Source organism: Molothrus aeneus, chromosome 3 (assembly GCF_037042795.1).
Source record: "Molothrus aeneus isolate 106 chromosome 3, BPBGC_Maene_1.0, whole genome shotgun sequence".
In the NCBI taxonomy this organism is placed as follows: domain Eukaryota; kingdom Metazoa; phylum Chordata; class Aves; order Passeriformes; family Icteridae; genus Molothrus; species Molothrus aeneus.
In genome coordinates, this window is record NC_089648.1 from 47,266,194 (window position 1) to 47,293,267 (window position 27,074).

At 38.8% G+C, this 27,074-nt stretch overlaps 1 protein-coding gene across 5 annotated transcripts in view; it reads right to left on the reverse strand.

Annotated features, from left to right (window-relative positions):
* The window catches only part of GRM1 (glutamate metabotropic receptor 1), a 184,008-nt gene that overhangs the window by 45,696 nt on the left and 111,238 nt on the right, over window positions 1-27,074 (reverse strand). For all 5 annotated transcript variants that reach the window (XM_066546831.1, XM_066546832.1, XM_066546834.1 and 2 more), the window contains exons 4-5: window positions 23,849-24,084; window positions 186-432 (exon numbers count right to left, since the gene is read on the reverse strand). In XM_066546831.1, coding sequence (XP_066402928.1) covers window positions 186-432; window positions 23,849-24,084 — 483 coding nt within the window. The remainder of the gene's footprint in view (window positions 1-185; window positions 433-23,848; window positions 24,085-27,074) is intronic.

A 27,074-nucleotide genomic window follows, 5' to 3' on the forward strand; every position in this document is an offset into this window, starting at 1 on the left:
AAGCTCTACTGTAGTTCCTGTCCCAATATAAGATACCATGTGTTACCAGTTATTCCAGGCTGTTGGAAAGAATGGTCCATGCTTTATGCTTCAGGAAAAAAAGCCAAAGAAATCTACATCACCAAGCACAGTAACATTCCCACTTCCCACCCTCTGGTTTAATAGTTGAGATGAAACCTCTTTACCTTCCAGGGGCATCTCCCTTTTCATCAAACCAAACTTCTTCTCCAGAAACACCAATGAATGAGGATTTGAGGAGGAACTCCAGGAGCTTGCTGCCATCAATTGGCTTCATAGCATCACACAGTCCAACGTGTCCGGGGCAAAGGGAATGATGCATGTTCTGCAGCCCATAAGCCATAGCATATATTGCATTGATGACAAATCCCATTTTACTGTCCTGCACATAATTTTCTTCTAAGCTCTCGTTGCCTACAATGGTAAGAAAAAAAGGGTTGTTATAAAGATCAAATTACATGAAAATATGAAATAACAACGATATATAAAAGGGATTTCCTTCTTTCTCTTACAAAGCTTTAGAAGTATAAACAAGGTGCCAGTCAGGGATTTTTAAATAAACAAACAAACAAATAAATAAATAAAATACATAAATACATAAATAAATAAAACACATGCCCACCACCACCCCAGAGATCTTGAATTCATTAAAAGTGAAATGCTTCATGAGAAATCAACTATTTAATCAAGTTGTCATCTTTTGATTCTCTTTTGTCATTTTTTTTAATTTTTCCTTGTCATTACACAATATTATTTATTTTAGGAAAGGTTAATCAAGAAGATAGATTTCCACTGAAATAATTTTAAAGTGATTTCTTTGAAAAATTGACTTTTTGTTACATTTGAAGTTTTTATTTTTAATCTCCTGTTTTTGAGGGTCAAGACAGCAATGTCCCTTTCAGTGTTAATAACTAAACAATGTAAATCAACATCACTTCTCCAGTTACCAGAAACAGTCCTTTTAGTTAAAAGTGGTACTAGATATGCCAGTATGGGGTTGCAAAAAAAAGTCAGCCAAAGTTTGAAACACTAAGTTTTTGTGCAACTGCAGCAGGAGCAGACACTGAAGTCCCCTTCCTCTGATCAGAAACAACATGGCAGCAGTGGTTTTCTCCCCACATAGGTTTTCCCTCTGATCTGCAGCTGGGCCAGCACTGTCAGAAGGCGCTATTCTTGGACTGCACTTCACATCAGAGACCCTGCTGGGTCCTGGGCTGCTCCCTGCTTGCCTCCTGCCAGCTGAGCTGCTGCAGGGCACTGCCAGTGCTGACCCCACGGGACTGCAGACCTGTGCTGTGGGGCCCAAGGCAGCTTGGAAGTAAGAAACCTTCCAGTTTTGCTTGTTTCCCCTTGAGTCATTCAACAACAATATGCTCCAGACTGCAAGTTGCTTTTATCTGCAGGCCTCCCACGTTACTCGATGTTTAACAGGCAGTGGCAATCCAGCCTCTGTTATTTTGTCTCAGGAACACCTTGTGTACACCAGGGAAGTAGGATGTGTGAGAGACTAGCTGTTAACTGGGACTTCTTGAATCCAGGCTAGAGAAGATGTTTGCCATTTTAATATGATGGAAGGAGGTAAAAATCTGCAAGTTCACCAAAACTTTCAAATTGAAAAATAGTTCCTTACCCCAATGCAGCTATTATATGTCTTTCAAATCAAACCATGAAGACTGTCCTTACATTTATCATTGGAAAAGGCTCTGATTTGGTAGGTCTTTTCAGCTTGCTTGCCCTAAAACTCAGAAATTTCAGTTGAGAATTCATAGGACAGCAGAGAGTGCAAATGCAGGCATGTCTATCTTGCTTTCCCTGGGTTGCATTGCAGCTGGGCAAGAAAATTTTGCCTCAGTAACTATTTCACATATGAGCTTAACATAGCAAACAGACATGATGGTGAATTTAAAAAGCTTTGTGAATATAGCATAATCTGACTGAATGAGTTCATGTGCTCCTCACTACCATACATTCACCACCAGCATCACCAAGCAAGGAGCAGCTTGAAAGAAAGCAGAAAAAAATTCTTTCCAGAGGCAATGTATCTGTAACTTTCTTTGTGAGAAAAGGTTCACAGCTCCCATTCAAATCACATGAAACAAACACCACTCAGATTCATGTTGAGAAACACAGAAAAAATAAAAAATTCTTGTATGCAAGATGACAGAACATTCACCCAGGGAAGCAGAGAGCATGCCAGTGCTTGTGCACCCTCACTTATGTACAGCATGTCCTGACATTTGTATGCCTGTATATGCTAATATATAGTCTCAAAAAATTATCTGCCAGGGTGTTCTATCAGCTGATTAGTCCCATAGGACTAGCAGACAGTGAATTTATCACTGATTCTGCTTTCTTCTAGCTAGAAAATGAAATTGTTCTCAGTCCCTAAGTGAATGAGACACAGGAAGAACCTGGGCTTGGCACAGCATTCCTCTTGTGAAGCTTCTAAGCAGCGAGTTATGGAAGAGGTCACAAAAATCAGATAGTGCACAGCACCCACTATTTACCCTTTCCTACATGAAATTTTATCTCAGATCTTCCTCATTTTTTAAAATTAGTTTAAAAAAAGAAGCATAAACATCAGTAATGCTGGCAGGAGATAATGATAGCATCCATGTGTTTCCTGAGGCAAGCCTTCATGTGGGTGATGGAGGTAGAAAACGAAATGTAAAAGGATTTGCCAATGTTTAAAAACAGGCCACTCCCTTAAGTATGTATTGACTCAGTAAAACATGCTTTGGATTATCATATTTCAATATGATATGCACACCTCCAAAGAGAATAAATAGTTGTTGATTGAAGAATTTCCTTTTGACTATTTTGGAATGAAAACCTAAATTAAGGTTGCAAGCATATAGTCTGACACTACAGAGGTGACTGCCTCAATGTCACCTATAGAAATAATTGTATTGTAGTGGAAAGCAACATGTAAATTTTCTGAATGAATTGTCTCCAGATCAGTAATATAAAAATCCTTATATGTAAATAAGATATTTTTCAGTAAGTCCAGAATGAGAAGTCATGTTTTCCCTAAACTTAACTTCCCAGAGTCAAAATCCACTCTATTTCATTTTCATCATTATAAATTATTGATACATTTATGCATTTGAATTTGTAAAATTCACTTAGGACAATCAGTTAGAAATGTGTGGGGTTTTAAAACAAAAGAAATCATGTAATTGTGTTCAGCCAGAGATAAAACAGTGTTCAATTAAGTTTTCATAGGGCAAGTTTATATAAATGCAAAAGTATAACAATATTTGTCATTGGCCATCTCTATAAAGTTGTATTTTTCCTCAGTAAGTCTTTGAAATATAACAAAAAGCAAAGCAGAACCCTGAACAGTGAAACTTCTTTTTTTTTCTTTGTTTCTCAGCCCTTGGAAGAAAATATCATTGATCTGCAGAGACTAATAGAAAAATATTTTGTTAGCTTTCTTACTTTTTTTTTTAATTTTAGAGACCTTAGCTTTCACTAAGCAAAGAAAAGCTGTAAGTCATAAGTCCTGTGAATATTGGATTAATTGAAGTCACTCAAATTAGACCATTAATTTTTGAATGACCTTGAAGAATTCAGGTGTCCTAAATATCATACTTAATTTTCTATTGGGCGTAATGCAAATCTTCCTTTAATAATTTAAGTTTAACAGCTTCTCAGTACTCTTGGTCATTTTTTTTATCACAGCTTTGATTTTAGTCTCTGTGTCTGTCAGTAAATCTTAGAGGATGAGGGCACGTACACACATACACTACTAACCAGAAAGGAAAAGAAGAAAAAAACAGCAAACAAATCCCAACAGAAAACCAAACACCACGTCCTAGCTGCACACTGCTGAAAAATCTCCCAATAGTGCTAAAAGGGATACTGAAGGACAGGTAGAGAAGGAAAAGAGTCCAAATTTTCATGAAAATCACTATTAATTTTTCCATTTACTGTAATGCATCTCACAGCTAAATAATCCCAGCTTCAGCTAAGTCCTTAGAAGGATGTGACTGTGAAGCAGCCATGAAATTAATTTAGTGCCTTTATTGTGAATTCAGTGTGGAGCTAACAGTGCTCTCGAGAACAGAGAGTGTATTTTGCGAATCCCACTTAAAAAACTGAAATAAAGAAAAAATGGGCTATTGGAACTATGGAAAGCCATGAGTTAACTATCATGTAAAAGTAAAGATAGGAGGTGTCTCTTCTCTTGATATTCAATATAAAACTCAGCACCAAATATTACTTGTTTGCAGTCCTCAGAAAGGTTAGGGCAGGAGGGAATTTGTGATGGAATAAATGTAAAAACATTTTGGTTGGGGAATCTAGCCAGTTGGCAAATTTTGAGCAAACATAGACATTTGATAAAGAACACAGTCTGTTCATAGATGACTCTTGATTAGCTTAAAAAGCCAAAATCTGTTCAGCAAAATTGTTATAAAGGACAATATTTCATCTGGAATAGGCAGACAGTTTTATCATTTGCTATGGTCATCTGCTGAATATTTAGGGTGAAATAAAAAAGTTACCAGCTGTCATAAAAACTATCTTCATTTCTGGTGATCCTGACAGAGGTATGATGGTATTAAAAATTGTATAGACTGCTTTCTCAATTTCCAGTTGTCCTTTACAGGACTGCCATGCTTCATAGGAAGGCGAAATGAGATTTTTGCTTTGTTGTAAGTTACAACATGGGTGATGGCTGCATTGAATATGAGTGCTAATTTATGCAAAAAATAAATAAATCTGGAAGGACAATTGGGGCAAAATTTTATTGGGAAAATGAAATGAAACAAAATGAAATGAAATGAAATGAGATGAAAAAATCTGCCATACTTGGGTTGCATAACCCAAATATGGATTATGCAAGTATAACAAGGAGTAAAGAGGGCTCCCCTCCAAAAATACTGGGTATGAACTGGTAGAGCAGCACTCAGGCTGCTAGCAAACATCCATATCCATTGGACAAATTGTGGAGGCAGGTTTCTTATTCTCCCCTTCAGTCCCAACAAACACTGCCTTTACCATGGGGTGGCCAAACACTGGAAGAGGCTTCCTACAGACGTGGCCAATGCTTCAAGCCTGTCAGCAGTTGGAGCCATTTGAACAAAGCCCTTAATCTGCTTTAACTCTGGTCAGCCTCCACAGAGTTGAAATTAAAAAGCTCCATTGAAACCAAAGAACCCCCAGTGGCTCTGAGAAAATTTGCTCATCTTCCTCTGTGCAGGTTTGTGCAGAGAGGTGCTAGGGTAATAGCATGTCCTTGGAAAGCACTGGAGGTCACATATGTTGCAGTGTCTCATGCTAGAGAAGACCTGACAGACTTCAACCACAACAAATTTGTGTCATAGGATCTTGCAAGGAGCAGGGCAGAAGGTCAGCATTTTGACCTGACCAGTCATTTTAAATCTGGGACTCTAAAGGTAATAATTAAAGATTATTCTAGAAACCAAATGGCATGTTAATGGTGATGAAAAAACTTAGTTAATGGTGATTTTTGTAAAATTTTAGGGTATTTGGCTACTTAGAAAAGTTGGAACAGTTTTAGTTAGATGCTTAAATATTTAATTATGGTTTTATCTTTGTACACATAGGAAAGAAAATGTGCTCCAGATTGTGCTCCAGTTGGGCTTTGGCCCCTCTAATTTTCTCCCTGTATAACCTAATGAAATCCTTGTAGTCTTGCTGAGTTGTTTTCCCCTTTACTCAAATGCCATAAACTCTCCTTTACTATCTTGAGTTCCAGCCAAAGGTATTTGTTCAGACAGGTCAGTCTCCTTCCCTGGCTTATCTTTCTGCACATGGGAACATTCAATAATGGCTAATCCTCTAACAACCATGCCAAACTATGATGGTATAAAATATTTTTTCATTTGTTTTAACTCATTTGCCATTATTGATTCAGATGTTTTAGAAACACTGCCAGCTCACTCCCTCTTATATTCTATTTGTAACATCTTTTTACATTACCTAACTTCAAAGATAACAACAAAATTATTTAACAAATTTCACTTCAAGGCACTGCAAAATGAGTAACATAGGTTATAATTTCTCTAGATATGATAAGTACAATGATGGTCTGCTTAAAACCTGTGCATCTTTTGGTTTTTTCTCTTTGTATCGCCTTTTTGATAAAAAATACATTCTGTTCATTACTCTTGTATGGCTGAATGAAATCTGCACATCTTAAGAATAAAAATGAACTTTTGTACCTGCTACTGTACTCACTATGTCCGAAACCAAGTCACAGGCAACAAGTCATTTATTCTATATGAAAACATCCAAACACTTTTTCCAGCTCACAGTCAAATATGGAGTAACAAGAATTCCTGAAGTTTTATTTCCTATGTAACCACCTGCTTTCCAAGGCAGTTCAAGCTGTAGCTCACTACCTCTGAGGAAGAGGCCAGGATTTGGTGACTAGAACAAGCAATTGTGGATCAGGAGCACAGGTTCCACTTGTTGTGGGCTGTCTCAATGACTTTGCTGTCTCTATGTGCAAGATATAATGTGACCACCAATAATTTGTGGAAAAATTATCTGGGGGGAGCATATTTTCCCAGCCAAAATATGTTCAGAAAAAACAAGGCTTTGCTTCGTTCTCAATTAAAAAGAACTTTTGCAATTTTCATGAGAGAGAATTGATAGGCTGAAAAATTTCACACAGACCATAAAATGTGTTTCATTCAACCTACCACAAATGATCCCATCATGGTAAGTTATTGTTTCTTTTATGGTTTCTGTTCCCAGAAAAACAGTTACAATTCTGTTTTCAGACAGAACAGGATATGTGCAATGGTTACCACTTTACTTCTCACTTTGGTGTCTGTATTCTAGCAGCAGGGAAGCAAGTCCAAGAGGCAGCTAAATACAGTGAAAGAGAGGAGAGATCCCTTACAGGGATCCCATGCACAGAGGATAGAGCTATCAGAAAGGCACAAGATGAAACAGGTAACTCAATTTCCTTTGTATGTGAACTATTTGTTTGTCTGGACAGAGCTCCTGTATTTGTAAGGTAAGGCTGAGGAAGGATGAGTATATTTATATACATTAAGGAAAAGATCTTTCCTTAACGTCCCCCTGAGCATCATGTTGCCACTCTAAAGGAAGCAATGCATTTCTCTAGAACTGCAGGTTCTTCCCCCTTTTGGCAAGAGAGGAAGCAGAGCTTTCACAGGAGAAGCTAAAAGGAAAGAATATCTTACAAAATGCAGGTTCTACACCAGATTTTGAAATATGCTGATAAACATTTGACATCTTACAGTACTCATGAAGCAATAAATGAAGTACACGGGGTTTCAGACTTTGTTTTCAGAATGTCATTAAATCAGAAAGGTTTTGCTTCCATTCTTCAAATGGTTTTTATTTCCCCAAGCAAAGAGATTAAATTCATGCAATTACATTTGATGTATTTTTCCCTGAAAAGCTAGGATACAATTACAGTTACCAGTTGAGACACCCTGCTATTTTCTTTCTGAGCATGGTAAAATCTATGAGACTCTCTGATACTACTGCTTTACATCTGGTGAATGTTGCTTTTTAATTGGGATTACTGTATTTCTATTCTTCTATATAAAACTAGAGAGAATAGAAACACCCATTTGAAAGCTGGGTATTCAGCAAAAGCTCCTCAAAAATTTGCACTAGAATTCTCTAAGGCATTAACAAGATGGTAACTGCAGCAGTATTTGTATGGAGGGTTTTTCTTTTTATCATTGGCAAAGTTATCCAAATCACTGATGAAATGTCTTCTCTTGAAATAAAGTTGATATTGAATTTAAAAGGATTTGGGGGTTTTAGATTTATTTTTACCAGCATATCTTTTACAGATGTCAACTCCATGGCTAAAAGAAACCAGAATGTGAATTCAGCCATCAAGGTGCAGGTTCTCCCTCATTTCAGATATCTAACACCTAAACCTTTGAAGATTAGTACCCGTTTTATATATAGTATACACCACCAGTGTCTTCAATTTCCTTGCTGCTTTTGTGAGTATGCCACATTATTCCCCAGTGTTCTAGAAGAAGTTCCTTTTGTCTCTTCCTGTGTGTCAGAAGAAGTGGGGAAAGATTTAATTAAATTTACTTTCTTGGTTCTCCATATCATGTTATGTAAGCACATTAGGGCTTTAAGAGCTTAGTGTCAAAGACTCTGGAACAAGTCTGGCATACACAAATACAACAGTGCCACAGTGAAGCTGAAACATTGTGAGGAGAAATGACTGTACTAGTCGCTGACTCACTCATTAGTCAGATGTAGAGCAAGTGTCAGAGTCTCTAAGCACAGGGCAGGAGAAAGGGGACCCAGCAGTGCTGCCAGCCCTATGCCAAGTCTGAATTCACCACATGACTTGGGAGAAAACAGAAGGAAACTGATCTAACTCCTCCTTCATCTCCCAGTCTACGGACTTTGCTAAAAAGATACAAGAGTCTGAAGTTTGCTCCACCCTCTGCTCCTTCTGCCTCTTTGCATGGGCATTCAGACTCTCACACAACTATATGACTCCAGGAGCAGCAGCAAGTGACAATGCACATAGCTCATGCTTATACTGAGGAAAATGATGAAGATGGGTTGTAGTGTGCCTTTGTCCAGGAGAGTAGACAGTCTCCTTTCTGTGACCCAGAGAAGCCAAGCAGGGGATGAGAAGACTGTCACCTTCCTAGGGCTGTCCTGCCTGCAAAATCAAGTGAATGTGAGGCCTGGGCATGCCTGATGCCACAGGACAATGCAGGGATGAGCAGACAGGGCATGTCTGAGTGAGATATTACGTATTCACCAGCGTTTACAGCTGATGTGCAATGCTGCTGCCCCTGTCTGCCTTCAGGAGAGGCTGGAGGAAGACTGGAGGCCTTTGCAGTAATTGCCAGTATGGCTTTGTCACAACTGCATCAGTGGAGTGGGAAGCTGTGTTGGAGAAAAATATTCCTCTTCCCCTTCTCCATGAATCTGCATTTCCTACTCTGTCTCTTGTGTTGTTTAGCAGTGAAAGAAAGGACTTGAAGGCAAATATAATGCATCACCTGAGGGCTATGCTAACAGCACATCTGTCTGCATGCCAGGAGCCCCAGGAGAGTGCTGTCTCTTCCTTCATTAGGCTGCCCCTGGCAAGGTGTAGCTTTCCAACACCACGGGCTTTGCAATCTACACAGATTGTTCCCGTGTGTTTATAACTCCTGTCACTGAGAGCTGAAGAAACTGATCACAGAGTTGAAAAGTTGCAAGATGTAAGTCCACAAAAGCAAGAGGGAAAGGAGAAAGAAACTAGGTAACAGAGAAATTCCACAAGTTCATGTACAGGGGGACATGCTGTTAAGTGCAGGTCTGGAGAAACTGACTTAGAGCAGATGGCTTGACAGAAGCTCATCAGCCTAATAAAGCTTCTGTAAGGGATGACATGGCCTGAAGCCTCTGAGTTTCTTCCCATTAGGATAAAGTTCCTCATAAGAAATTTTTCTTACCAAAAAATATAGGATTTATCACCCTATGAGGATGATATGCTGAGATTCCTTCTTCTCTAAACAAGCCTGCAAGCTGGCATTTGAAACCCCTTCTGTATACATCCATTGCTATGGACTGTTAAAGGTTTGGCAGGACATTTTTGCATTGCTTCCCCTTGTTCCTAGCTTTCAGTGGAATGATCTTGATGAAATAGTTCTGCAGCAAGGACTGGTTTTTAGTGAAATAGAAATAGAAGGATCTACAAAGTATAGCTCAGTGCAACGTGAAAAAACTCAGCCCACCTCAAAGAATAATAAAAAAAAAGATCCATACTTGTGATGTTTGTGTGTGCACTTCAATGAAATCAGCTTGAGAAGTACAATTCACAGAATGTTCAACAGTGAAGCAAGATAACAAAAACCTACCAAAAATGCTAAGTTTTGAAGTTATTGTTTGCCTCATTTTGGCTATTATCTTAATTCCTGTTGTTTGGAATTAAGACACTGGGAAACAACAAAAGAAAATAATTGCCCCTATTTAAAAGAAATCACTTCCTGTAAGCATCAGTGCAAATGGTTTGAAAAGAAGCATGACTTTGTATTGATGTGCCATCCTTTTCGTGGCTGCAGTCATGTGCCAAACCAGAAGTATACTTAAAATGCCATAATGAAATAAAGTTATGGACATTCATTTTTCTGCACACTCTAATAAAAATGTTTGGAATCAACTCCATCATGAAGCAAGTACGCTGTAAAAATATTTCATCTACTTGCAGATCATAAAAATAATCAATATTCAGCCATTCTAGCTTATGGAAGTTCATCCCTGATTAAAATATTGTGATCACATATTGGAAGGCTCATGGAACTGACCAGGAAATCACATGGAAATACAGTGGCTTATGATGGTCAAATACTCAAACATGATACTCAAGACTTTAAACTGGAAATCAATAAAATATTGATTCTGAACTTGGGATTCCATCAAGTCAGAAGCAGTTTAGGCTTAAAAGAAATCTACACTAATTCAGATAGTTAGGACATAACATTAAATTACATTTTCATTCTAGAAAAAAAAAAACAACATAGAAGAGAATGTGATGTGATTGCAGCATCTTTTTTTTGAAACAGAGAGCAATTACTATGAGAGCTTGATAAATAATTATTATGATTGTTTTCCTCAAATGCTGGACTGTGTACAGTCTGCCTGTAAAATGACCACAACATGTTCTTTTACTTATTTGAAATTATTATTCACCTTCTGCAGCAACATATTATTTCTCAGTTCCTATTTTAATTGGAAATTAATATCTCATCCTATAATCAGGAATAAAATATGCCAGATGATCTTTTTCTTTGGTTGAATGGTTTGTATATGTAATCAACAAAGATGCTGATTTCAAATCCTAATATAGCATTTGATATCCATCTTGTTATTTCATTAACTGGCTAAAATTTAATGCCAACAAAGGCATTTGAACAGTCAGGCTCAGCCTTTGCATTTAAAGGACATAGGCAGCAGCACAGTTACTTTAATGGAAGATTCGCAAGCAGTGGAATGGAATGGAATGGAATGGAATGGAATGGAATGGAATGGAATGGAATGGAATGGCTTTTGATCTGTCTCAGCCTGTTCAGAGGCCGTATTCTCATCTGGTGTCATGGGTTTTGTTGGGTGGTTGTTTTGGGGTGGTGGTATACTTATTATTATTTTCTCTTATTTTCTTCTGTCCCCTTTCTTGGGAATATGAAAGCAGAGGATTTAATTTGTTGCTATTACTGTGTGTCACATAGCTACCTCTGTCAGTTAGAGCTCAACAATAAACTATCTCTGAGCCTCTCTCAAACTCTGCAGGGTCCCACAAGTGTCCATGCTCCCAAGGCCTCAGGCACCAATTTAATCCTAATATTATTTAATCTAGTTATTATCACAGAGACCTTGGATCTGCCTTCATCTTTTGCTTTCTTCACAGCCTTCTCCCAGTGCCATGTGGATCCTGACCAAGATTCCCTAAGAACAGGATTCCACAGAGACCATTTTCTACATGACCTGAACTCCTGGGGAGAAACAATTAAAAGAAAGAAATCCCAATCTTGAGTCTTCCCCTCTCCCTTAGGTAGCTATATAACCTTGCTGCCTTACTCGCACGCTCAATTAAAGACATATTTAGAACTACTATTCTTAGCAGATCAGTTATTTGGAACAAGCCTAGCAGATAATAAGTTGCTGCTATTCTTACATGAGACAGGAATGAACACACTTAAAATCAAATTCATTTACAAATGTAAAAGAATGTGTACAGATTTTTATGCTATTTGGCTAGTTTTAATCAAGTTTTCACTCTTAATAAAAAGAAAAAAATTGAGTCAAATACTCTTGTAGATGTTCCATGTAACACACTAGAATAGAAAAATAGAAAGTTCAGGAAATAGGACTGGTTATATTTCAGGTGTCATGCTTTTTATATGAAGCCTGAGACCTTTTCTGAAAGAAGGAGATGGAACTCAGTAATTGTACTGCAGCTTTCAGAACATTATCCACCATGCAATACTTAAATTAAGAACCTGAATACATATTCAGGCACCTAATTAATTGACTTGATTAATGCCTGAACTTCTCTAGCTGCTGTTGACTTTCATAGAAATTATGGGAGAACAGTACCCTTAAAAATCAGGCCAATTTTTCTAGGTCTCAGAACATGCACTTGAGGAGCCTAATTTTGAGCATCTTCATCAGAAAATGCTGGTTCAGAGCTGAAAATAAGCAACTTTCATATGAACCACAGAATGTATTACCCCCAAATGGGGCAAAGAAATTTACAAGAGGACTATTCTCAGTATATGTTAAATATATGGCACCAGTACAAAACCCAAAACAAAAGTCAGGGTCTTTAGATTGGAAAGTGGAAAAATATGATGATTGTAATAAAATACACATATTCATCTCTGCCCTATGTGGCATGGAGACAGAAAATGGAACAAATCACAAAATCTCTTCCCTCCATTGATATAGATTTGTAAATGTCTAAGTAGTGCCAGTTGTTGTCAGTGTATGGGCATGAGATTCTGAGGACTTCAAAAGTGTGAGTCAAAATCTCATGTTAATAGACCAAGTACTCCCCTTATGGTAGGACACAAACTAGCTGGCATAACTGATCTTTTCCTATCTTAAATTCCAGTGGTTCTGCATAAGTACAAAGAGTAGCCAGGAAAGATACCCACTATTTACTGTGGATATCTTTAAATCACTATTGATTTTAGAAGGGCTTCAGAATTGTCTGTACTACCCATCAGCCAGTACTACTGGTTTTTTTCTTTCTTTTAATGTTTTTTTATTATTATTCTTAGAGTACAAACCTTCTTCCTCAGTTCTGTTTTTAATGCTAAGGTGCTATTAAAACCACCAGCATTAGCTGTCAGAATACAAATGAACACAAACACCAATGTGCTTTACTTCTGCAGAAATATAGCTTACTCCAAATTTCTCCTTTGCCAAGTTTGCTGTTGGTTTTGGGTTTTGTTTTGTCTTTAATAGTCCATATCCTCACAAAGACAGCCTCTGTGTGAAGGGCTGGATCCTGGAGCCACCTGAATATCCAATATGCAAGGACCAGGCTACACAGCAGTCCTGCAAACATGCAGATTCTTACAGAAAAGCTCCTGGCTTCCCAGGACCAAAGCCAGATGATGCAGCTGCTCTGGAGCTGCAAAGTGGTCTTGGCCACCCTAACCAGCTGGGCTATGTTATAAATTAGCAGAGTACACTCACAGTTTTTGGTGAAATTAAGCATCGTTTTGAAATGATTGTTAGGAGCATCCATGGGTTCCCTTTAAACCTTGAAAATGTAATCATTTAATCACAAATACACAGATCAAAAAGATCTACTTTATTTTCCCTTCACCCAGACACCTGCCCAGGGCTGTGTTCAGTAACACAGAAATGATCCTTCTTAAAGCTAAACTAAGATTAGGAGTTTCTGAACAATGTCTGCAGAAGGACAATGCATCAATGACTAGCAGCAAAGTAGAGCTAAGCAAATCAGAAGATAAAATAAGTGGCCCTAATCTGTAGTCACATGTTGAATTCAACAGAAAAACAGAAGCAGAATTCTTTCTGATCTGAAAGAATTTTAAAAGCATCCATTTTAGCCCATCTCTTGTTTTCCTGGGTGTAGCCAAATGTGACACTGCAGAAAACACTCAGGTACTTGGGATCTCACAAGAAAACAGGCCCTGTAGTATGAATTTTTAGACAAAATAAGCCTAGAAAAAGCTGAAGATTAAGCTGGCCTCTGCAGAAAGTGAAGAGTTCACTGCCTAGCATGATATGTACAGTGCTACTGCTTCGAAGAAAACAGCTTTGCTTTCTCATTCCTACAGAGCTGAGCCTGAATCCAGAGCTAAATGGAAGCTTTGAACTTGTGGGTTCCTCCAAAGCTACTTTCTACTGTATGAATCTCAAAAATCTCAGCTGGAGGAAACATTTTGACATCATCTGGTCTAGTGCCTTGCTGTGCTACAGTGGATTTCTGGCTCAGCCAGCAACGCAGTGTCAAGGCAGTATCTTATCATTTTTCCCTAACTCTGTCCACACAAGCAGACTTCTGCACTTCCCCAGACATCCCAGGATGAATGGGAAAACAGAGATTTATTCTAGCAGCACTGCTTTTCAGACCACACACCTTCCATCAGATTATTCTCCCTGTGGATACCAACACAGCATATTCTGAATAGGAAATTCTGTGGTTTTCATGGTTTAGATTTTACCACTCAGGCTCATAATTTATTGTTCTTTATGCCACTACTTGCCCACAATCTTTTAAGAGGCACCCATTTATTTTAAGAACGCTACTGACTATTTTTCAGAAAATATCCTTGTGTGCAAAGAGTATCTCTAATCTGCAGCTAGACAGGTGTGAGTATGTGGGACTGTGCCTACTTGTGTTAGCCTCCACTGCTTCTCCTTTGCACCTGTATTTATGGGGTAACACGGCCAGTAATGACAACCTGTAAAATTGCAAGCTGAGTTTAAAACTTTCCACCTACAGGTAAATGAGAAAATGGAAGATATAATCTAATAAAAGACATGGAGGGCTGACAGAAAGCAGCTTGCTTTGTATTCAGATCAGTTACTTGTGCTATTTCATCTGACTGACTTCCTGGTTTGGTTAAAAGTTTATATCTCTGCTAATTGTTCTGATGCACAACCTGCACAAACAATTGATTTCTAGGAACAAGTCAATTTTTGTTTTAATTGTGTGCTCTTGTCCTCACTGTGCTCCTGATAAAAGTTTAAATCATCTGTGGCAATCTGAGCAGTCAGGAGTGGGCCTGTCTCTCTCTAGGCACAGGAGACCAAAGCCTGAAGGAGGCACAAGGGAGCATGATTCAGGTGTCCTCTTCCTTAGTAGCACCATCAGTTTATCCATATAATGGAGAAGGCTCAGTGTTACAAGCCCATGTGAGGACTTTTTAATCCCAGAAATGCAAACTTTTACTGTTAAAATTCAGAATGGAAAATGTAGGTCTAGATTCTGAAAACTTTTGTCATATGCTGCTGTAATATGCATGGTTCTGTAAACTGTCTTCTATGCTGTTTACAAAGGCACATGTATATTGTGCCTCTCCTTTATTTCATGATGATGTCATTTTTTGTTATGGGTCCCAAAAGAAGAAAGATATATATTTTTATTGTATACTTGTAGACAGCCTGGTTTAAAAGTGTTTTTGGAAATAGAAAATATAAGAAAAATATAACTGCTTTTTTTTTCCAAACATAGACACAAAAATGGAGAACGAAATGAACAAAAACCTGGCCATTATCTCTTTTCTGAATAATTCACATGATTTATCACAGTAAACACATTATTAATCCTCCTCATCTTTAATCCTTAAAAGCTGCCTGTAACATTGGGAAACAAAATGAAACTACAACTCTCCTGTCTTATCTGCTGTAAAAAAGACTTGACTAAGAAAAGTAGCAACTAGAATATTTTCAGACAAGTTGTCCCCAGTAGGCTTTGTTCTAGGTGCCAATGAAATTGCTATCAGTTTTGATCACTCCTGGGATCACTAGGATGTTCTGCCTCATACTGAGGAAAAAGAGTGTGATACAGGACCTAAATATGTAATGAGAATGCAAAGCAGAGGTGAGCATGGCCAAGTCACAGGATACTTGATGTAAAATATATTTTGAAGAAATTATGGCATGTCAATAACTTGATTCCTTCTTCAAGAGCTTAAAAATATGTCTCCTATACACCACAAAGTTGATTTACCAGCAGTGGCTGACTTGGGAGAGTGTACACCAGGCTGTTGTCTTATAATTACTTTTTCTGAATTATGTAGTGGCAGTAATTCCTACTGTAGGTGCTTCTGCTGATGAAGAATCTTATGGGAGAGGTGCTCCATGGGGGAGCCCAGCAGATGTTGAGATAAAAAGAATGTTCTTAGAGAAACACCTGCACACTTGTCTGACACAGCAGGATAAGCCCTAATAAAGTCCGCTGGATCTAATTTGTTCATCTCTGGAAACAATTCAGATCAGCTCTCACTGGAAATGCATTCTCTCCTTCAGAAAAGTGTAGAAAAATCAAGTAGACATCTGGAGTGCATTGTCCACTGAGATGAGAAAAGGAGAACCTCATGTCATCTCATATAAATTTATTAAAAGTAGGGTGGGTCTTGAGAAAAAAGTTCTTGATTTAGAGAAGCTCTGAACTCCATTACTGGTGGCCTGGATGTAATCTGAAAGATGCATTGGCCAAATACAACTGTGTCTCAGGATGGGAATAGGCAGCCATTAGTCTTCTGTCTCCCCATCTGGTGCAATAAATGCAATCAAGGAGAACATCACAAACAAAAACAGAAAAACAAACATTATGACATGAGTAGGGGTCCTGTAGATCTTCTAAAAGATGTGTTATTATCCTTGTCCTTTTTCAGCCAAAATCATTGGGAGGGGCTGTAGCCAAGACTGTAATGTTATTTGATATCATCTTACATCATTGCCAAGGTGAGGGAAAGCAACTTTCTCTTCTGTTCCCCTCCCATGGGAGAAAAGGTGGTGTGGTGGGGAAGAGTTGGTTGGTATTTGTTGCAGTTTTTCATGTAAATCATCTCTTTGTTCCTTTGTCTTATACCTTCCATTGCTATCATTGAACTGCTGTTGTTCGCTTTCTTATTTCATTTTTGTTTCCAGTAAATTTTTTCTTATCTTGAACCATGACTTTCACCTTTTGTGCCTCTAATTCTCAACTCCATTCCTGGACCAAGAAGGGGAAGGGGTGAATAAGTGAGTGGCATCTGGTTTGGGAGAGTCTTGGTGGGGGCACTGAACTGGGGAGTACCATTTTTAAACCACAGATATCCTATGTCAGGAAAAAACCCAAAACTTTTCACTAAAATTATAAGAACTGTGAGTATGAATAGGATAAAACTAGTTACTTTTTAATGAGTAGGTGATAATGGTGGCAAACACTTAGGATGCTTTTCAGAGAAATCTTAACTAGAGGCTAACAACCCCACCTGACTTCAGAACCAATTGTTGAAATGATAGGATAATATTCCACAGATATAAATACGCTATTTGAGCTGGTATGTCCATGTAACACTGCACTGCTTTTTGTATTGCTGTGTGGGTCACTAATACCTAAACCACCTCTGCCCTGTGTTCCACATCTCTTTCAGATTATGGCCATACCAAATGTAGCCCAAGGTCTTTACAGTCACAAAATAATCTATATTCACTGACATTTACATCTCAAGAAGTATGACTCTGTTTTATTCATATCAAAGCATAAATTCCTCTTCTAGAATATTTAGCCTTCTTCCCGAGCTTCTTCTGCTATCATTATGTTCTGCGCGTGATTTAATATGTTACGAAAATTTGTGGTGGTCTTTCAGAACTGGCCAGGTGTGGTGAAAGCTTATGTCTGCTGCAGAGAGGAGATGGGAAAAGATACACCTTCTTAGGTCCAATTTTGACACAAGAATATGGTGGACATACAGATTTGTGGCAGGAGTGATGGCAAGCAGCATCCTGTAAGCAGGATGGTAACAACAGCACAACCAGTGACTGAGGCATGTGATTATGTAACCACTACCACCATCCTTAACTTGGCACTCATCAGGCTGCACCTAGAACCCTGCATGTGGTTTGTGAATCCCTAGTACAGAAAGACACTGTTAACCTGGAGTACCTGCAGCAGAGAGCCATCAGGATGACCTGGAGCTGCCATCCTTGCCTTTGAGGGCAGGCTGAAGGGCCTGGGCTTGTTCAGCCTGAAGAAGAGATGGCTGCAGGGGAACCTTACAACAGCACCTCATACTCATGGGGTGGTTGTGAAGAAGAGAGGGGCAGGTTTTTCATATTGAGGCCTGGTGGAAGAATAAGAGATGATAGGCATATCTTGAAATGAGAGAGGTTTAGACTCTTTCTTTAGATCTGAGGCCAAACTTTTTCACAGTCAAGTAGTGGAACAGGTTGCCCAGACACACTGCCAACTGGAGGTTTTCAAGGCCTGATCAACCTGGTCTGTACTGATGACTTACCATGCTTTTATAGGGAGTCAGACTACAGTCTTCCTGAGCTACCTTCTACACTGAGTGATCCTATGATCCTTGTGACTCTGGATGCACTCAGACTGATTGCTTGCAGTTCTCTTGGGCCAAGACAGGAATTAGCAGATAAAGAAATCCTTATGGCATGACCAAAGTATGAGTAAGCATCCTGAAAGGAACTTGGACTATGACTTCCTTTGGAACAAAAAATATCTACATTTCTTGTTCTTATCTGCAACAAATACATTCACTGACAAATAACCCTTCATCACAAAGATCAATTGAATCGATGAATGAATCATGAATTGCCCACTTTGTTCCACTTTGCTCTATTGAAAAATGTTTGTGCTGATTGCCTGCCAATGTATTTTGTTGTCCCAGCAGATGAACTGCTGTGAGCATAATCTGTTATTTGCATCAGTTCCATTACCAATTTCATAACTGTCTCTTGTGGTGCAGAGGAGGACTCAGCCCACCTGGTTTACATAAACTCCAGCCACTGTATTATCTGCCAGGAGGAGGATAAGGCATTTTGAAAAAGAGCTTTCAGACATCCTTACAAGTGTTTGCACTGCACTGAGTTTTATATCATTTCTGTGTGAGTATGACTTGTATTTAATTTTGACCTATGTGGGCTCACCACATGCAACAGAGAAAGATCAGCCAGTGTATTTTTGTGTGGAAAGTAAACCCCCACCTTTGTTTGGGCTATCAGATCTGGGAAAACATCCTACAAGTCTGTTGGAAAAATATCTGAACTCTGTTGACTGGCATATACAGTCTATCATCTGTGTACAATCTACAAAATGCAGAAAAGGCTGTTTTTTAATGAACTGAGATAAGTAGGGACTGTTCCTTGGGGCAGTGCCTAAGGCTGTGTGCTAAGGGAACTTTCTGTCAGGTCCATCCTGAGTCAGTTACTGTCTTAGTACCTCAAATTCAGAAACAGCCTTTTTTATTACAGTTAAAACACTCTGTTCTGTTCTGACTTCTTATCTGAAGGGCATGAAGAATGGTGTGAATTTCTGAATTCTGCTGTGTGTCAGGGGTCCATGCAGAGTTGTAAGATGTTTCCTACAGAGTGTAGCAGCTACATGGGATACATTACAAGTACCTTAGGGGCACAGACAATTTAAGAACAACTTTGTACTGGAAGTGGTTATGGCCTGCTAGATATCCAGAAAACTCTAGGAGAATATCCACATACAAATGTGTGTTTTCTGCTGTGGTACATTGACTTCAGCTGGCTAGCAGGTGCCCACCAAGAATTTTCTCACTCCTCCTCCTCAGCAGGACAGGGGAGAAAAATACATTAAATAAAAATTAAAACCGCATGGGTAAAAATAAAGGTAGTTTCATTAAAAAACCCCAAAGAACATGTGTGGTAGAAAAGGAGAATGTATTCTCTAACTATGTCAGCAGATGATGTCCAGTTTCTTCCCGGGAAATAGGGCCTCAGTGTGTTGCTTTGCAAGACAAATGCCTTAATAACAAACACTCTCCCACCTTCTCATCCTTTATTGCTGACCATAACATCATATGATGTGGAAATTTTAGTCAGTTTGGGTCAACTGGTTTTTCCCCCTCCTGCTGTCTTGCTCACTCCCAGCCTACCAGACTCTGAGGGTGGGGGTGTGGGGTGGGAGAGAGCTTCAATGCTGTGTGAACGCTGCTCAGCAGTGCCCTAAAAAACTGTGTGCTACCAACACTCTTCCAGCTACCAATACAAAGTACAGCACTCTGAGGGCTGATGTGGGGAAAGTTAAGCCAATCTCAGCCAGATCCAATACATCTACATGTAATAAAATTTCTATACTTGAATCCTATTGAGGAAGAATATTGCCTATAGCAGCAGGAGAAAGAGGGAAGGAGAGAGGGATAGGGAAAGGCATTCTGTTACAAGAGGCGCTTGGCTAAAACATTGCAAAGAATGAGTCAAAAAGAGCTCCCACTCATTTGGCTGCCACCCAAGTGGGAAAAGTAAGTTGTTAAATTTTTGCAAGAAGGGATGATCTAAATGAGCAGTAACTGCAATAGTCTTGATGGATTTCTTCTCTTCCCAAGAATTTTTTTGCTACTATTACTTAGTTCTAGTAATCCAGATGAGCTATTGTGAAATTGCAGCAAACTGTTAGGCATCCTACAGCCTTCACGGAGTAGAGCACACTCGGACTTGCTTCTTTCCAATAGCGCTTAGAGCAGATATACTTTTTTTTTCTTTTCCCCAAAATATGCATGTGCATTCAGGGCTCAGTGCAATATGAGAATTTCTGAAGGACAACATCAGTCTTCTCAGAGACTGAATGAGGGAATTCCAGCAGTAATTCCTGTCATCAGAGAAGGGAGATTTCTAGGAACTAGCTTTCCCTTGCTTCATAGGGAGTATGCAATCCTGAGCTAATGCTGACTCAACAGTAATAGGGTGTGAGAAATTGCAGATGCAGCAGCTGTAATTGCTCGAGGAGAACTCCTTGCCTATCCATGAATGATAAAAATTGAACCTCACATGCCAGTGGCAATTTTCAATAAATTACTCAGTAAACTGATTAGATTGTATGTGAGTAAATTATAATGGGCAGGCAGTAACTGAAAAATCTCAACAGATACAAACTTTGCTTTAATCTCCTTTTCAAAACATAGGTTGAAATATTGTGAATATATTTTAATAAGGTATTCAAAGAACAACACTGTCTTTTCTATTTTTTTTCTTGCTTCTGTCTGCTCCTAGGAAACCCCTTACTCTGTAAATACAATTACACTATGCTTGCCTATCACAAGAACTTTTGCACATAGTTCTTTTTTTCATGATATAGTTTCCTGAGATGTTAGCTCTCTAGACATGGAAAACAAACTTGAGCAGTATTGCCTTCGATAATTGCTGTCTGTGTTAAAGTATGGGTGTGTTTTGTTCTGAGTAAGGACTAACAGAGCACTTCTGTAGTACAAAAGAGGTCATGACCCAGAGATAGTCACAACACCTGTTAATAATGCGTATGGACTCCTGGGACCACAGAGGACTTAACTTTTTCCATGATGCATGGCCCTATGTTCCTTTTCATAGGAATATTGAGGTTGGAGAAAAAGCTCTTAGACATACTGGAGATAAGGTGCTTGATACCAGTACTAGTTACTGATTGTTTTCCTAGGGTGATACAGGAGTGGCAGCAGTACTTAAATTTGTAGTACCACAAAAATTCACATCATCTATTGGCACTTTTAATGGGTTTCAAATAATAGTGCTTATTGTTTATTGAGCATCATGGATTTTCTCCTTCAAATTTGTGTACATAGATACTTTGTGAAGAAGGAGAGAGGCTAGAGACTCCTTTTTTTAACAGAGAGTTTGTGAAAAGTCCTGCCTCCAAATCTGTGAGAGATGAAGAAGGCGGTTTCTTGGCACTGTCATACTAGACCTCCTTGGAGAGAGTGTCTCCACCAAACAGCTTTGAAGCTGCTAGTATTTAAAGTGACATTCTTAACCTTCCAGAAATGTCAGATAAAGATATGTTCACAGAAAGCTTTGATGGTGCCAGACAGTCAGCAGTCAGATCTGTGTAGTTAAGTAAAAATAAGTATTGTATTGCCCACAGATTTGCTGGGGACATGGAGATCTTTTGATTCTGTAGGTATGTCATTATTGGGAAAGATACATTGTGATGCTTCCCTTTGGTGACTTGAGACATTTACGGATTATTTTAGTTGTGTGTGATAAGCCTGAGGGCTATCTGTGGCACACCACCAAGTTTAAGTGCTGATTGCTTTTCAGCAAAGCCTAAGAAGTATTGCATATTTTGAGGTTTCATGCAAAAATTGACAGCTTTCTAGAGGAGGGAAAGATATCTGAATGCCTGACTTGACACTATTAACTGTCAGAGTCTACCAATGTAGATAAATACTAGTGTTTCACTAGTATTGTCAGAATTTAGTGGTCCCTGACACCTTGAGAACCCAGAACACTGGGCAGGCATGTGATGATACCTCTTCAGAACTCCTCCAATGTCCAGAGACTTCAAACCTGGGATATCCTGAAAAGTTTGGAGTAAGACATTTTTTTAATAAAATTGCCTCCACTACTTTTCTTCCATTATATTCTTTTCGTTTTTTTGGCTTAAGTACAATTTTAGGGTCTACAGCAATCACTGTCTGAAAGCTCACCTATGTATTCTGTGCAGAAATACCCCAGGTTCATCATTTTGAAGTCACCATGTGGGGAGTTCCTTTGCTTTTGATCCACCAGATAAAAGGTGACTTTTATCACCTTTTAGTGATATCAAGTTTTTAGTTTCATAACCAAAGAGAGGCTGGATAACAAACTACCCATGTTTATAACAGCTGCTGAGATGTCTTGAAATGGAACCTTTGTTCATCAGCATAAAATTTATTTGTGTAAATGGAATGAACAAAACCATGCAATTTTAAATTTCTTTTCTTACAAAAGAAGTCTGTGCATTTGCACTGTGCATAAATCACTCAACTCTCCTTAGCAATTTTTGCCCCTGTTGGCCTATAACAACTTCTTTGTCTGAGTTGAAGCATTTCTAAAGCAGACTAAATATTTACACAAAAAAATCAACATTTTGTAAAGTCTAAAGTTAGTAACTCATCGAGGAAAAATTATCACTATAAACTCAATATGGATTTAGCCTGTGTGGCCTGCTATTAGTCCCTCAGCACCCAGACAGGCCAGCCTGGCTGCCAGTCAGCACATCAGGCCTGTTTAAAGTCAGTTGGTGATGTGCCTCAATGGTGAATAGAACAGGGGAGAAACAAAAGGTACTGTGGAAGTCCTTATTAGGAAGTATTTCTGATGGAAAAGGGAAGAACTAGAAACTATGGGAATGCAGCTCAGAGAGCATGAGACCAACTGAGATTTCTGCTGGGCGATACAGGAGGTCAAAATGTAAAGAATATGAAAGAAATGGATGAAAAGTAAGGCTTCATTAGTTTTCTTTCTAAGGAAATAACTTCCTTACCATCAAGTATATATTTTCAACTACAAATTAAATATTTGCAAACTACAAACAAAATATTTGCAAGAATAATTCAGGAAATATTTCATAAAAATGTAATTATCTCTAACTTAATTTACTAATAAATTTAATCTTACTGAAATATTTTAGCTCATTTTCTCAGATTCTGAATGGAAGAGAAAAATTATCTATGCAGAGGCACACTTCTCTTGCTATGAGGTAAGACTTACTTCCATGTGTAAAACACGTTTTTTATGTGAATGCTATATAGTAGAAACAAACTGTGTATGTTTTAATAGGTTAAAAAGAAAAAAAAAGGTAAAGCAGATGACGGACAAATTTAATAAATTTTCTCTAAAATTGGTTTTCTGCTGTAATATTTTCTGTGAATTTCCTGCTTCCTCAGTTATCAGAAAAGCTGATTTTGAGGAAAGAAAGTATAAATTCGTTCATATTTTTGTTGACATTTCATATCTCTATTTTTTACAAGCCATATTACAGACTTGGGCACTCAGACTTAGCATAGCCCTAAAACATAAAATGGTAGCAATTCGCTCTATAACAGAGCAGAACTAAATTGAGAGAAGGCTGTGCAACAAGCACCAGATATACTCCCACTAGAGCTGGGATTATTATCTGTACAATTTGAGGTCACCATCTTTCTTTTCACAAATTAAACAAAAAAAACCCAAACCCCCAACAACAAACATTTAGTGAAAAACCAACCAACCAACCAACCAAAAAAAACAACCTCAAAAAACCAAACAAAAAGCCAATAAAACAACAAGAAGAAAAACCCAAACCAAGAACCAAGGAAATTTTTTTTGCCAGAGCACAGATTCAAAAACCGGAAAAAAATATTTGAAATGTTTGACAAGTTACCAGTGCAATTCTTCTGGAAGTTGAGATTCTCTAGTGGGTGCCCTGGGATGCGGCACTGGAATCTGTGCTGCCAGAACTCAGGAAACCAGGGGTTGCGGGTGTTGGTGTCCAGCCGCAGCTTCAGGTAGTAATCATCGAATGCCAGCACCTCAGGAGACTGCAGCTTGATAGTGATGCCTCCATTTGCTTCGGGTTCATAGCCTTCAATGACCTCATCTCTGTCTGCCCAGCCGTCACTGAAAAGAGGCAAAAAGACGCTTATTACACAAAGACAGAAAGCTGGTTTTGGAAAAGCTACCAGCCAAAGGCAGGCCGGCACCTTTGGAAGGAAGTGATTAATGGGGAATCTAAAGATGTAAAATCCAGGCAGAAAAAGCAGAATGATAGCGACTTGTAATGAACAGTCTGACTGATTTCGTGCAGAGTCCTCATTAACTCATCCAGAATAATGAGGTTTTATCCTTGTCCTTCTGGAAAGGTTATTTAGGCATAGCTTGTGCTGTGATATCCCTGTGACTGAAGAGATTCTGCCTAATTTCTGCTGTCCTGTAAGAGGTGGAAACTGAGAAAATTATTGTTGTTGAAAAGGAAAACAAGCTAGAATCCTGATTTTTTTTTTTTTCAAAATAGACCTCAGCATGCATGGATCATACAGGTGGAAGAGCAATTCAAATCAAACATGACATGAGAATTGCATTCTGTTGGAAGAGAATGAAGTAAGGCTACTTGACCAAAACAGAAAGAAAACCAAATGCTATCCTCCCACTGCATGGGATTTGTGATAAAATGCCCTTTTTTCCCCCCACATCCTTCTTCTTTTTGTTTTTTTGGGGTTTTTTTAATATTTTCTTTTTTATTAAGAAAAATGGCTTTCTGCTTCACTTCCCTGTTTTTCATATATGAGATGCTTTTTAAAACCTGAAGATAAAGCTCTTTCTTGACAACATTATTTCATGGAAAGTCTATCTTAACAGGTTTGAATAAAGTCCATTGGGCTTAGCATCTGAGCTTCAGTTTAGTTCTTTAGTTTTTTTCTCTCCTTCTTTAAGAGCCCATTGATTTAGTGTCATTCTGCAGTTCTTATTAGCATCCCCTAAGAACAGTGCTTTTACAGTCTAATTTAAGTGCAAATATAAGTCTGACATTGCTTAATCTTAAAATGCTGGGCATGTAATGAGAGAAATAGATTATTCTGGCACCTCAGATCCAGGTCTATTGCATTCAGAATCAAATCAGCTGCACTGCTTCTGTGAATAGCAGACAGATGAAGCACTTCCAGTAGCAAAGAGCTCAAGAGGAAAAATGCAATTCACCACTGAGAGAAGTCTCAGATTCACCCAAAAGAGAGTTGCATCCTGCATTCCAGACAGACTGAAAGAACGTCTTTGTTAGAAGCCTTTTACACACAGCCTTGAGAAGAGTGTTGTGGTGCAGACCATTACCAGTTGAGGGCATTTATGAGACACTCAGCACAGGTGTGCCTGGATCGCCACAAAAGAAAATACAGATGATTTGAAGTAGCAAGCTCTGTCACAGTCCTGGTCAAACAGTTGTAAAGTGACTATGTACTGGACATATGTGAGCTTTTGGTCCTCAGCCACCAGACTAAACAGCTGCATGGTTTAGTTGGCATTCACATTAACTGCTGCATTTCTGCTCTAAGAACCCAGAAAGGAAATGGCAATTTTCCATGAAAATACAGGAAAACCCACGTAGTAAATTCTTTCCGCATCTGAAACGCAGCACATGCCTCTATTATGGAAGTTATTTGAGACATGCGGCATCTGGCAGTGCAGAGTAATCAATGCATTCCTTTCAACCTAGTCTCAGTATCTCAAAATCTATACTTTGAGATGGCACTCTGTGGCATCTTCGAGGCAGGATTTCTCCTCTGTTTCCTCCTTTGCCAAGGCCTTGCAGTAGAACCACCCAAAATTTCTGAGTTTACAAACTGCTGACAAATATCTTCATACAGCATGAGATACACGCGTGTGCCTGTTGCATTTCAAACACAGTATAAAAGCAAAGAGCTGGGGGAGATGCAGGGTGTGGGTCACAGGTGGGAGACAGATTTTGGAAGTGTCCCAAAGGGACTCTCTCTGTCAAGCTGAACCTGTCAGAAGGTGCTGGTCATTTCTTCCCACAGCCTGAGGTGCAGGTTACTCAGTGTCTTGTACCAATACAGCCCAAGTGACACCCACCTGGCTCAGCCTTGGCCTGACAGCTGCACTTGAATTGCCTCAGGGGTGCACAGAGTTAAAAACCTATCATTTGTCCATCCCTGCTCCCTGCCCCAGCAGACTGCCTGAAATTCTGGAGAGGGAAAGATGCCATGGTTCAGCTTCTCTGCATCACCTCACTCTCCACTTGTCCATATGCTGAAGACAAACAATAAAATGTACCATGCTCCCCTGACTACTTCGTGACAGACCACGGTCTAGGTAATCCTAGTCTAGATAACCTATACAAAGGTAAAACCAAGAAAATTAACTTTCTGTATTTCGCATAATTCAAGATGGAAATTTTCACCAGAGAGGAGAAAAAGGCACAATACTTATTTTTTCTTATGTGGGGGAAAAGTAAGAAAGAGATCACTCTTACAGTATGAGTAATTAGCTCCTAATTACTTAATTAACTCACTATTTGTCACAATGTTTTTGGCTTTCAACAGTAGATTCAAGCAGAAACATTAGCAAGACATAGGAATTAAGTAAATTGAGCCGTTTTTTACAAGACCTTGTTGAAATGAGGTAGTTTTGCTACTGCTTGGATTCCTACCCGCCAAAAAATAGCTATTTACTTTCCTCTCCCCTTCCCCAATATGTTTAGCTTGGAAAATGGCCACATAAATTCTGAAGACAAAAATGGAGCAAATCTCCCAAACAAGAGAAAGTGTATTTTGAGTTCTCTGAGGACAGCTCATTGAAAAGTTCCCCTAAACTGGAACACAGATTGTCACCTAATGTTTCTTTGTCTCTTTCTGGCTCCAAATATTTTTTATTCTCTTTTCAACTTCCTCAAATTGTTAAATCTGTCTGCTAAGTCTCATCCTCAGCAAAATGTGAAGAAAAATCATTGGAATCAGAGAAAAAATGGTTCATGGGTATTGAAGCTCATATGGGAGCTTAGTTCTACTTTCAGTAAAATCAAGGAAGCAAAGAAGAGTCCTCTGGTTTCTTAGGGGATCCATGCCATCCTGGCAGCTGCAGGCTGACTGAGGTGAAAT